Raw genomic sequence first — 13225 nt, forward strand, 5'->3', positions numbered from 1 at the left:
GACAATCATGTACCATTTCCTAGTCGGTCCAGAGCCTGAAACAGCGTTAACAAAGCAACCTTTCAGAGTAATACAAGTCTGAGTGCCATCTGAATCAGACAAGATGAGCTTATGGTCTTTGATACGAGCAAATCTCCTAATTGGATGTACCTCCATGAGATCAACTCTCTTCTTCTTTTGCTCCTTTGGTAACTTGTCCTTCTTCATCCAATCCTTTACATTCTCATCCATTTCCATAATCCAGATCACTCCCTGAGATATAGGCATACAGACAAATAAAAATTAAACAGCTTTCATATTCACAGAGGTCTAAAAATAGCCACAATGATCAAAACAGTCACCAAAACAAACCAAACCACAAGATTCTAATTCCCACTAAATCCGAAACTCACATTTTCTTTTTATCTTCTCAATTCAAAATTCAAAATTAGGGCGTACTCTACTCAATCTTGTCAGACTAAATTAGGGTTTCGAAACTCAAACGATCAATTGAGGAGGGTTCTGGTCACCTGTTTGCTGAGACTGAAATCAATAGACCGGCGAGGATCGAAGTTCTTGAGAGTTGGATCAGAACCCGAATTCGATTCATGTCGTTTATTACTCTTCCGATTCAACCGTTTCAGAACAAACAAAAACCCTATAACTTCCGCCGCAACGATCGCGAGAATCCCCAGTAAAAACCCGAACACGAACGCGAAACCCGCAAACGAAACCATCTCCGGAGATGCTTCAAGTTTCTTGATTTCGACTAGTGTTCGATGGAAGGCAAAAGATTTCTTGCGAAAGAATCAAAAAGAGAAGAAGACGCGTAACGTCGTGTAGTTCATTGTCACACTTTGAATGATGGAGAAGAAGAAGAAGAAAGAGAGAAAGAGGGGATGATTAAAATTTGGTTTACTCTCTCTCTCAAAAAGGAATTTTTTTTTTTTAACCAAATTAAAAAAAAAAAAAAATTATCAAAAGAGTTGAGTATAATCCAGCTAACAAAAAAGCGAATCCTAATATCTTCAGACTTTATGACACGAGAAGAAAATGTTGAGAACATTTTGACCCAAAAAAAGAAAAAATAATTGAAAGCAACCATAAATGTAGTGGTTGAAAAAAAAATCACAATTTTTTAAGTATCTTATGGATAATAAATAGGATATTTTGTTTAGTGATTTGATTTTAGTATTGATATTTTTTAAAGATTGAATTTATGTTAATTTATTTTAATTGAAAAAGATCTTGGATTATTACCTATTGTATATACATGAAAATCTACACAAATTCATTTAAAGATATAAGGATTTTAAAGATGTACTCCCATTGTATAGGAGGATTAGATGTGTTGGCTATATCAAAAAGTTGTATTTTGAAAGTAATTAGATGTTATTTTTAAATTAATAGTATATATATTTTCAGCTTCAAAAAAAGTTAATAATTAAAAAAAAACACAAAATTTTAGGTGTATCATTCAATTCAAAATAACAATAATTTATTATTTTAATGAGATTTCTGAACTTTGTAATTGAATTAAAACCATAAATTATTTGATTGTACGTTGTAAAATTTAGAGCTTGATTGCTTTAAAATCATTAGTGAGAAAACGACAACAAAATTACTAAAACGATCGATTTTGATTGTTATCGGAAGCGGTTGGTGAACTGTCTATATGAATAGTATACCGGAATGGACAATTTTTTTTAAAAAAAATACATATAGAGCATACTTGGAAACATTAAACTAAAAACCAAAAAAAAACCACTTTGTTACATATATATGGAGTAAATCTATCATCCTTTTCCTTAATTTTATACTAGAACCATGTTCTGATTTATACATTAATTATTTGATTGTCTACATGTTGTTATATACTTACCATCAACTTTTAAAAATTTAGCATGTAGATAATCATATCTGATTTAATATTGTCGTTTCCGGTTGACATAATAGTTATATAAATAGTTCATTAACCGTTTCCAATCTATCGATTATTGAATTGTTTATATAACTAATATATCAACCGAAAATATACAATATTAAATCGGACATACAAAAAATTTAGAGCATACTTGAAATCAATTAAACTAAAAAAACAAAAATCACTTAATACTTCAAATACTTCAAATCACTTAATTATTCGACTATTTACATGTCAAATTTCAGGTTTCGATTGATTTAATGTAGCTAAGTTAGGAAACGACAATAACTAGTATATCAAGTACAAACACACATTTAAAACAAAAAAACAAAAAAAAAACAAAAACCCCACTTTGGTAATTGGTACCATACACATTTGGAGTAAACATGTGTTCCTTTCCTTAATTTTTATTTTTAAATAAAAATGTATATATAGATGACTTGATCTCTAAAGAAATGCTATACACAGTCTACACCCATATTTTTGGTAGACAATTTTTTTTTTTTTGTTATCAGAAGGATAGTCACAGAGTTGAATATCATAATTTTTTCTCATATAATGAAGAAATCTGTAAAAAGTTAATAGAACAATTAAAAAAGGAAATAAATACTTGTTGTTAATCTGTATTTTTAAGAGTAAAATACTATAACAGGGGTTGAAATTTCTAAGAGTAAAATATTATAAAAAAGGAAATAAATACTTGTTGTTAACCTGTATTTTTAAGAGTAAAATATTATAAAACGGAAGTACATAACATTGTTTTGTAGACTATATAATTTTAATAAGTTGGTTACAAATAAGTTATAGATTAAGTTTTATATTATTTGTATAGTCTAGATTTATTGTTTCAAAAAATCTTAAAGAGAATATTCTAAAGAATCATTTGATATCATCTAACTTACCATATTAATTTCCTTTACTAAATTATTCATCAAATAAAATCCTTTGATATCTAACTTAACATTTTAATTTGTTAATTATTATTATACTTCACCTCTCATTTTTATATATGAATATATTTTGTGAAACAAATAAATTATCATATTATTTATTATAATGAAAAAAATATTTTTATTTCCGGATATACCATAAGTTGAATTTTTAAAAACAAATATAAATGATTCAATCTATAAAATATTCAATTTTTATTAATATTATTCTTTAAAAATAATATCTATTGAATTAAAAAAATTTACTGAGTAACATGTCAAAATTTGAATATTTAAATTTCAATTTCATATTTTTTAGTTGAATTTTATAATTTTATATAATATAATAAACTTTAAATAATTTATTTTGAAATATTTTTAAAATATTGAAACTTGATATTAAAGTTAGAAACTATAAACACTCTAAATTGGTTTGTTATATCAATGTCAATAATATGTCACTATAATATGAAAGAATTTTAAAAAACCAAGTATATTAAAACAAAAAGTATAACAATATATTAAATTACTTATAATATAATACCTTAATGACATTCAAGTCATGATATAGAATATATATTATTGAAATAACTTCAAATACGTAAACTAATGCAATATATTAAAATTTTATTTTAAAATAGAAAATATACAAAATTTTGTATAAAATAAAATTTAACCAATGTTATATCACGTGTAATTATCTAAAATCATTAACAATATAAAACTTACAAAATAAATATCTTTTTCAAATCATCTTATTTAGCATATAATTTTATTGCATAATATTTTATCTAAAATTTTGTTTAAAAATAATCACATAAGTTATATTTTATAAAATATTACAATATAAATAAAATGAATTTCAACCCGTGCTCGTGCTCTAATACGAATGTTAATCTAGTTAAGTATTAACTGATATAGCAAACAAAAGTTGTTGAACTAAAAGTTTGACTGTTACGGTTTTAATTATTTGAAGTTTGGACTTCCGTTTCTAAAATACGTTTTGAGTCAGAAATTCTCTAAGTCCAAAAATGTAACTGTCTATTGTAAAGACTAAAGACAAAAATATCATCATCATATCATATTCAACACTAAATTAAAAGAAAAAGAAAAAACAACAAGACATATATCAACAAAATCCAACAAAAAATAGTTTGCTCTTACCGACATACAAAAAAAAAAAAAAAAAAAAAAAAAAAAANTATATATTAACCAGAGTACTCTGTTCACGGAACCATTTACATCGGCTCACCCCAAGAAAAAACAATTTTTCTTGTTTTCTCATCACTGTAAAAACCCAAAAACAAAAGTAAAAGGAATAAAAAAAAAATGTTTTCTTTCTTAGATACTTCCATGATTGGCTTGCAACAGGAGGAAAAGCTCCGCGATGGCGGTTGCTACCTAAAACAACACAACGGGCCAGACAAAAGAAAAACAAAAAGAAGAGAAGAAACACAGAGAAGCAGAGAGGATAGGAGCTTGAAACAAGAAAGAAATGTTCAGGGGTTACGGTTGTTTTTTTTTTTTTTTTGGAGAAACGATAAACAAACGAGCTACGAAGACCCTTTTAGAAGCTCGAGTTTATGAAAAAGTTATAGTCATGGTGATCAACATTGAGCTGTTTGAGCCATGAATCTGCAGCCTTTTGAAGATAACTCAACCGGTCTTGGTCAAATCCTGTCTTGCTCCAAAGATCACCTTGCATTTTGTAACTAGCTAAAGCAAATGGAGGCAATGGGATTCTCTTGTTGACAACAGATTCTTCATCACACTCTTCTGTTTCTTCCTGGTCTTTGTTGTTGCTTTGATCTCCTTCCACCACATTATCTGCAGCTTTTGTTCAAGCCGTTAACAAAAAACAAGAAATGGTGCTTGGTCATAATTAATTTTGGGTAAAACTAGTGATCATACGTACCTTGAAAAGTCGAAGAAAGAGTGTGATAAGTTAGGAAGCCTGTCGTCAGATCTTTCTCAGTCTTGCATGCTGGGATGTGATATATAGGGTACCTAATTCATCAAATCATCACTCAGTCACCCATTGGAAGTACAAAAACAGGAAGGGTTGTGTTGACTTGAACAACAAACGACTTACCACGCAACAGCCATCCAACTTGCAGGAGACATATCGACACTCCTTAAGGTCATGAGTCCAGGATACTTCTCCGCCAGTTCAATTATCTGAAAGAGAATCAAGAACATTACACTTCTGTATTCAAAACCATAGCTCATTACATTTAAAAAAAAAAAAAAGGAGAGAGTAACTAAAGAAATGAAGGGAGAGAAGAGAGAACCTTGTCGGTTAAGGGAACCCGCTTGTAGGGAGGATCTCTTTCGATGTGCTTAAAGTCAAGGTAACCAAGTCTATCTTTCAGCAGTAGTGTAGCATCCGGATCAGAAACCGAATCTTCAGAGACAGCATCCCATGTTTTGCTCGAATCATTGCTCATTGACCTTGACAGCAACTTTTCACTCTCACTATCGCTCCAACACTCGCTACTCTCAGATTCAACCACCTCACTCTGGTTCCTGCAACAACAACAACAAAACTATTCAGTACGACGAAACTCCAACAGATTAAACACCTATAGACCTATCCTGAAACTCCCATTATTAAACAAGACAAGACAATGCTCATCACAACAAACCTGGAAATCAAGCCGGGTTTGTTAGTGTGGATTTGGATGGCTGATAGATACGGGACATAGTACTGCATAACAGTTTCACCATTGCTTAACTCGACCTGCGATCCAAATCCATATGCACTCAGCTCATCGTAACAGTCCCAGAGATCACCAAGCCTGAAATATTCAACCTCATCCTTTCCATGTTCCTGCCAAGAATTGTCAAAAAAAAAAAGATCACTCAAAACAGCTCTGCAACCGACACTCAAACCTCAAAAAAAATTCAAATCACTTACTATATGATTAAGTTGTTAAGATCAAATTCAAGCAGTTCAGATTAATCCATAAACACAGACATAAACCCTCTCTAATGATACAGAGAGATAGGTCTCTATATAAACCCAGCAGCAACTAGCAAGCATCAAGAAGATTTCAACCAAGACTACTCAGTATTATTGAATATAATAATAATAAAAATGTTGAGGAAAGCAAATTAAGTCGCACGTTTATTCCACGTGGGTGATACAGAATCCATGAAGGGATAGATTTGATTTTCATAGATATAATTTTTACACCTTGATGGACCATGCAATTATTGTCTCTATTTGCCAAATCTCATCACACCCAAAATCATGAAAAATATTTACTACTAGTTTTTATTTAGGTTGCCTGATACACATCATCCCGTGATTAAAAAAACAAAAAAAGACCTTCTGGACAAAATCTGTTGATTAGAATACGAGATTTGAGAGGTGGGGAGGGGAGACAACCGATTAATTAAAAGAAAAAAATGATTAGTTGAGACGTAAGACTCAAATTATCCCTTAAATCGAGGATTAGCTTCAAGAGAAGAAGAAGAAGAAGAGTTAATTTACCTGAGGAAGAGAGAAGGAAGGAGGCTTAGGAGTGATTCCTAAAAGAAACCTCTCAAGATTCGAACGACCTTTAGTTGAAGAACACCACCACCACATTCTTCTTCTTATCTACACTCTTCTTCTTGTTCTTGTTCTTGTTCTTGGTCTTGGTCTAGTCAATCTCTCTGAAATTAGAGATCTTTTTATAAACAAATCCTAATCCACGAAAGGGAACACAGAGTTTGGAAATTTAATAATTTCTGGTCTTCTCTCATTAATAAAAATAAAAAAATAAAAACACAACAAATCCCAATATGGTAGCTTTATAATTCCCAATATAACTCTCTTTCCTTTTAATCTTTTCTGTAAATCCAAACACTCAGATTCTCCACCCCCTAAATAACCCCTCCCCCAGAAAAAAAAAAGAAAAAAGATAACACACTAAAGAACAAGAACAGAGCTTCTTCTTCTGGGTTCTTTAAAACAAAAAAAAAAAAAAAAAAAAAATCGAAACTTTTTGATTCGATTATAAAGATGAAAATGAGAATGGGTTTGTTTTAGCGGTTTTAATTATCAGATGAAAAATGAGGACAAGAGAAACTGAAGTAGAGATGAATAAAAGCTTTGTGAGTAGGATTGCTTTGTATTAATGGAAGAAGGGAAACGAAAGCTTCTTTCTCTCTCTATCTCCATTTCACTCACTCTGATCCTTTTATTTTATTTATTTATTAGCTAATTACTTCCCATTTTTTTTATTTGATAAAAAAAACCAAACCCCCCTCCTCAAGGCCCCAAGTATGAAACTGAAGACTTTTGAGTTTTGTCTGATTTTTTTCTTTCTTTCTGTTTCTAACAAATAAATAGATATAATCCATAAAGAAAAAACAACTCGTATCTAGCTAAATTTAAAAAAGGAGGATTGCGTTATTATTATACAATAATACTCATATATATATATATATATATTTGTATAATTTATAGATAGCCAAAAAAAGAACCAAAAAGTTTTAGAACATAATTACGTCATTACTACAACACAAATCTAGTCACATTGCAAGTATTAAATGAAATTGGTAATAGTTTCTTTTGTTTTATATATCGAATATGCTCATGATGACCTTATGCCAGGATATCTTTCTTTTTTAAAGTTAATTAGCTATATATGGATTAATTGTAATTTTGGAGAACACGAGGACGACGCTAGACATATACTATTACAGATTAACTAAATTAATCCTTTTTTATGGTGACTGGTGAGTGAGTGGTAAAGCTTTCTGAAAATGCCAGTAATGAGTTTTTTGTTTTGTTTTTTCGTAAGTCTTTTTTAGTTATTGACGTGAATAAAATATCTATGGGTTCATATACTATCAATGTTTGGGTTAAGAAACTGTAAAGTCAGAAATCTAACAAACGGAAAGAGTTTGTCAATGCTGATTACTTGTTTGTTTACATAAAGATTTTTTATGAGAATTATTAGTTTATTACATTACATACTTTTTATTATGTAAATATATTTCTATTTTCTTAACAAAGAAAAATGTATCTTTATAGTAAAATAAATTATATAGTTTCTGTAGCTCAAGTAAAAAAAAAATCTTCTTACACAGTACGGATAAATAATAACTTAAATAGTGATCATATTTTCCAGTAAAGAAAATGTTTCATTTCATCCTAATTTCTAAAATATATATGAAACGAGATAATTATTACTATTTTTTAAAACGTTTACGATTAACAGAAGAAACAAAAATAATTGTGAAGATTTGTAGACATTATGATTAAGTTCATGGTGAAAAGAAGAAAAAAAAATCTCACCACTCAAAAAAAAAATTATACCATTAGTTAGTTGTTATTCTTTAGAAAGAAGAAAGATGATTAAGATTTCCGCTCTCATATAAATGTCGTTTGATTTTTTTGTGTGTATATGTATAAAAATTCGAGTTATCTATAATTTTTGGAATTACGGTTTTTGATTTATATAATATTTCGAGCATATGAGTCAATCACCGACGTAAACTTAATTAGCTGACTAGAAGTAAGTAAGAAGAATGATAATTAATTTATACACAAGTAAAATACCGACAATAAAAATAAAATTAAAAAAAGGCAGAGGTAAAAAGAACATTATAAAAATAAAAGGGTGAATGTGGAGAGAAATGCTGAGTGAAATAATAAGAAGAGTGAAGAATGTGAACACTGGAACAAGAGTGTGGTGTCGGATCAGTTCGCTTCCTGCTCGACGCGTGTCTCTGCCAAAACTGCGTCGGTCTCTCGCGTTTTGCTTCTATTATTTTTTTTCTTCTTTTTCTCCAATTCAATTATTTATAATTTTCCTCCATAACTTTTTTTTTTTTTTTATGTTCATGATAATACCTTACGTATTTTTGATTATTATGCATTTTTCTCAATTGCGGTTAGCAAGTACTGATACTGTACTAAAAGTTCAAAAGTTCTACCGACTAAGTAATGGAGTTCATGTGTGCCTGTGTGGTGTTATAGATTAGTGTAATGGAAAGAAAATCTCTAAATAGTCTCTTGCAATAAAAAAAAAGTTTAAATGAACAAGTTGGATTCTAGAGCTCTCAACATTTTCCTTTTTTTTAATATCTATATATTGTGAAAAGAGCATTTTCTTTGTTAAAAAGATTTGAACGAATGTTATAGGAAAAAGATTTCGAATTATATATTGTATGTTTAACACGTGGGGGGAATAGTTTGTTACTTTTTTTTGTTACTTTGTTTAACTAAAAGTCACGTGTCCTATATGTTGTCGTTTCCTCCTCAGTCACCACACTACTCCGAGTCGCTATGTCGCCAACGCTATGAGAGTTATTATTATCCACAAAATTTATATCTTTGTACTATAGTGTGAAGTAGTTGTGTGTTATGATTGATTATTATACATGTGTTGGACCGTGTGATGCAACGAATATGCTGTTCATCCCAGGGATGCAACTACAACAGCTTAAAAAATGTATACAATAATCTCGTTTGGGCTAATTTAGCTCTGTTTCTATTGTAATTTATAGTAGTACTATAACTCAAATCAAGAAGATCGGCGACGATAAGCCGATAAGTAATGTCAAATAAGATTTGGGAACTCCAAACAAAATTCGAATGCTATTGAAAATTAAGTATAGATCCTTGTAATGTATAGTAGATTTGGTTTTACATTTGTTATTACTAATTTATAAATTGGTGGTGAAAAAAAAAATGGCTGTATAAATAAAAGAAGTCGCACAATTATGATAAATGGGCCTGTTAAGTGAAATTGATCTTAAGCCCAAGAGAAATTGATCTTAAGTTCTCTAACGTCTCTTTTTCCCCTCTCTCTCTCTCTCTCTCTCTCTCTCTCTCTCTCTCTCTCTCTCTCTCTCGCGTAAGTTGAATTCAGTCAAGTGCTCTCATTCTCTTTGTCTTCAACGCGAAAGTCATCTTCTACCCCCAGAGTTCTAAAATTCCTGTCGCAATATTCCATTGTCTTGCTTCCCAGTTTCTTCCCTAGAGTTTCAAAACCCTAAATTCTCCGGTAAGTCAGTGTTTTTGGTATCGGTTTCTCTGAAATTCTTGTTCTTGATTTCCTCTGTGTGGTTTCTTTTACAGTAGGGCGCGTTCTTGTTCTTCAGATTCTCAGTTCACGATCCAATTTCGTTTCTCTTTTAGATATTCTTCTTCTTTCTTGTTCCGCAACCAAGGGTTTAATTACTAGATTGATTGATCTGAGTTTAAGCAAGAAAGCTTTGTGTTTGTAAAACCCTTTGGGGTGGGAAATTTAGGGTTTAGTTGATTGATCGGATACGAACTGACCAGTTCTAAGTTTGAACAAGAAAGCTTTGTGTTTATAATCACTAATTGATTCTTCCTTGAACCACCTTTTCTTTTTAGGGCAAAATGGAGAACGCAATGGCATATCTTGGAGAGACGGGAACAATCACAGATACAGATCTGGTGCGAGGATGCTTTAGCCCACAGGATTCTCTGGAATACCAATCTGCTTTTCCACTTTACCAACTCTGTATTGAGACCTTCCCAAACGTGTTAGGCGTGAGACTCCTGCAGTTTTATCTCAACAATACCGATAGGGATCTCAGGAACAAAGCACTGCAACTGCTGTCCTTCTACCTCTCAGATAAACCCTTCTCTGCATATGCCCTTGCTGATCTCAAGCCTCTACTTATATTATGCCTCAGAAAGCACTCAAATATAGACAAGATTGAAGGAGAAGCGGATTTGAGTTTCCTAAGGAACATTGTCTACTCCGTGACAAGATTACCGCACGAAAACGATCTGACATGGCCAGAGCTTTCATATTGCCTTCGCGATCTGGCCAACAGAGAGCCATTGTTGGGTTTCTACATTTTCCTTGACATGTCAACATCTTTGAAATGGAACTTTCTGGTTCGCTTCTATAGAGAGTTTAAAGATGAAGCTAAGAACATAGTAGCAATGCCAGAACACCGTGGATCCGAAGAAATCGTTGCAGCCTTTGGCACTTTAGTCTACATTGGTATTCAACTAAGTCGTCATCCGAAATTAGACCAAGACTGCATACACATTCTTGATGAAATTGGCGATGCAACAAGAAAGCTCTTGGAAGATACAGTCTACAAATCTACCAACGAGATTGGTCGTCTTCTACAACGGAACATCAAGGTCTACAATATCTTGCCAGCTCAGAAAGAATTTGTATTCGACGTTGCGTACAAAATGATACGTATGAATCTACCAGTAAAAAACCAAGAAGCAGTCCTGAATATGCTTGCGCTTACATTTCTGAGGTAAAGTGTTTTGTAATTACCTTGATATGAGTTCTTGACTCTGTTAGCATGTACACCTTTGATTCAGTTCGTTTCCAACTTTAGCTACCCTTTGAAATAGCAACTAAATTTGAAAAACTTGGGATGTTTGTTCTGTCTTTTTTCTTGGTTAAGTATTTGCAAATGTTTAGGAAGATTTAGTTTTGGTAAAGCTCTGCTATTTTCAGTAGATGAACTATTCTCTGTTAGTTTTCATGTTTTAGCAATGCAGAAGTTATTATCATTAGAGATTATCCAACTCAGTGAGGTCTCTTATTGCTTCCACTTAAAAAAATTTTGCAGATGAAAAAAGAGTTGCAGAGAGTGGAAGTAGATATTGATGAGCGAGGATTTGAAGAGCTCTGAAATAAACCAGACTCAAAAATATTGGAGCTTTCTTGTTGTGAACTCTGAAAAAAGCACTGGTCTTTCTTTTTAATTACTTGGATTTGACTTTTCTTTGATCCAACATATGAGGATTGTGGATGTACAAAATTCAATAGGATCAGCTGTTTCAAAAAGATTGTATCCGTCCAATGTGTGAATTGCAAATCTGAGATTCAGTCAACTGGCAATTAAAGCGCAGGGTAGTCTTGATTTCTGTACTAGAGGGGGCGTTCAGTTTCAGGCGCTTAATGAGTCTTAGAGTATTCTGAAAATTGATTTGACTAAATTAGTGGTTTAAAAAACAAGCAATGGTCCTTCTTTGCTGTAGAATAAGTTGCAGAGTTTAGCTGGATAGCACTCAGCTGTCCTTAGGGAACTTGAGTCTGACCGTCAGAAAGCATGTCAAGGTTATAAGAGAGAGAGACATGCATGTGAAATTTCAGCGAGATGATTATGGACCTCTAGTCGTAGATATTGTAATCTTTATTTGTGTTCCAATATCTACAAGAAAGTGTAAAGGCTACAGCTGAAGTTTCAAATACATTCAATGAGCAGATTAGAAAATATTGTAATATATACTAATATGACACTTGTTTCCTGTGCTTATGCTGGAACTGCGAATGTCCTTAAAGGTATCTATCTAATCATTTGTACTGGTGGTTGAATATACATAACTCATTGGTTTGTAGTTTAGTTCTTGACTCCTTATTTGTCCACAGTTTATTTTTATTCTTGTTGTGCTCCTGACCGGTTCCATAATGTTTATTTCGGATCACCGGTTCACTTGATCATTCCGGTTATTGCGGGGGTTGCCCAAATTATAGCAATTCGATAAGTTGCGGTTTTTTAGCAATGGAACCGGAACCGGAACCGGAACCGGAACCGGAACCGGAAACAATCAAGGCTTATATATATATATATACCTATCTATCTGATCGTGGCATCAAATATTGGAGATTGACATACAGTGCCTGCCGGCTGCCGCTACTCCATCGTACGTCTCAAGAAAGAGAATAATGCTGCAGTCGTGAGTTTAATTTCCTATGTATCTCTCTCTCTATTCATCTTGATCGGAATTTTATGATTCTCTGAATTAGGATTAGGTTTGTGCTGTTACGTTTTTTTCACTGTTACACGAGCGAACGATTTCAATTTTTCTAGCTTTCACACTAGACCAAACAGTCAATAATGGGTTTTCCTCCTTGTAATTAATTGTCACATATATGCAGTACAAAAGCTAGAAGAATTGATCGTCCATCGAAGAAGAGTATAACAGGACCGAGGTGGGATCTAGATATTCCCTCAGATCTCCTGCACGAGATACTGTCCCGTCTAGGGTTAAAAGCCAACATACAAGCTTCCGTTGTCTGCAAGGCATGGTGTGAAGCAGCTGTTTTTTTCAGGAAGTTACAGCCTCGTCCTTGGCTGCTTTATCCACTTGAACGCTTTGGTTATACATCACGTAGAGGAATAACGGACCGCAAAACTCCTACTGAAACCTACCTTCTTTTTGACACAATGCGGGGTCAAATATATAAGCAAGATTTTCCAGACTTAGGTTGCCATGAGTTCCTTTGTTACAAGGATGGTTGGTTGCTTACCTCAAAACGAGATTTCCCCGAGGCGTTATTCTTTCTTGACCCTTTTACCCGGGAGCGCGTCTACTTACCATGGAAGGGATACCAATGCATAGCATTCTCAGCCGCTCCTACTGTCCTACATTAGCTAGTTGTTT

At 32.5% G+C, this 13225-nt stretch overlaps 3 protein-coding genes across 4 annotated transcripts in view; 1 reads left to right on the forward strand and 2 right to left on the reverse strand.

Annotated features, from left to right (window-relative positions):
* LOC104704851 overlaps positions 1 to 911 on the reverse strand; it is a 4168-nt gene extending 3257 nt beyond the window's left edge. Inside the window, exons 1-2 of the mRNA XM_010420874.2 lie at positions 510 to 911; positions 4 to 252 (exon numbers count right to left, since the gene is read on the reverse strand). Of these exons, the coding sequence (XP_010419176.1) occupies positions 4 to 252; positions 510 to 716 (456 nt within the window). The 5' untranslated portion in view covers positions 717 to 911. The remainder of the gene's footprint in view (positions 1 to 3; positions 253 to 509) is intronic.
* On the reverse strand, positions 4152 to 7135 carry LOC104702015. Of its 2 annotated transcripts, none has more exons than XM_010417806.2 (6): positions 6329 to 7135; positions 5478 to 5662; positions 5124 to 5358; positions 4925 to 5010; positions 4748 to 4839; positions 4152 to 4665 (listed from the first exon to the last, which is right to left on the reverse strand). In XM_010417806.2, exons 1-6 carry the CDS (start codon positions 6422 to 6424, stop codon positions 4400 to 4402), a joined length of 960 nt encoding a protein of 319 aa, XP_010416108.1. In that variant the 5' UTR covers positions 6425 to 7135; the 3' UTR covers positions 4152 to 4399. The 2 variants fall into 2 exon arrangements, with proteins under 2 accessions (XP_010416108.1, XP_010416109.1); XM_010417807.2 differs by having other exon boundaries at positions 4152 to 4659; positions 6329 to 7133.
* LOC104702016 lies at positions 9654 to 11937 on the forward strand. The gene is made up of 3 exons (XM_010417808.2): positions 9654 to 9836; positions 10193 to 11085; positions 11407 to 11937. Exons 2-3 carry the CDS (start codon positions 10199 to 10201, stop codon positions 11408 to 11410), a joined length of 891 nt encoding a protein of 296 aa, XP_010416110.1. The 5' UTR covers positions 9654 to 9836; positions 10193 to 10198; the 3' UTR covers positions 11411 to 11937.

The sequence above is a fragment of the Camelina sativa genome, chromosome 7 (genome assembly GCF_000633955.1).
Source record: "Camelina sativa cultivar DH55 chromosome 7, Cs, whole genome shotgun sequence".
Classification (NCBI taxonomy): domain Eukaryota; kingdom Viridiplantae; phylum Streptophyta; class Magnoliopsida; order Brassicales; family Brassicaceae; genus Camelina; species Camelina sativa.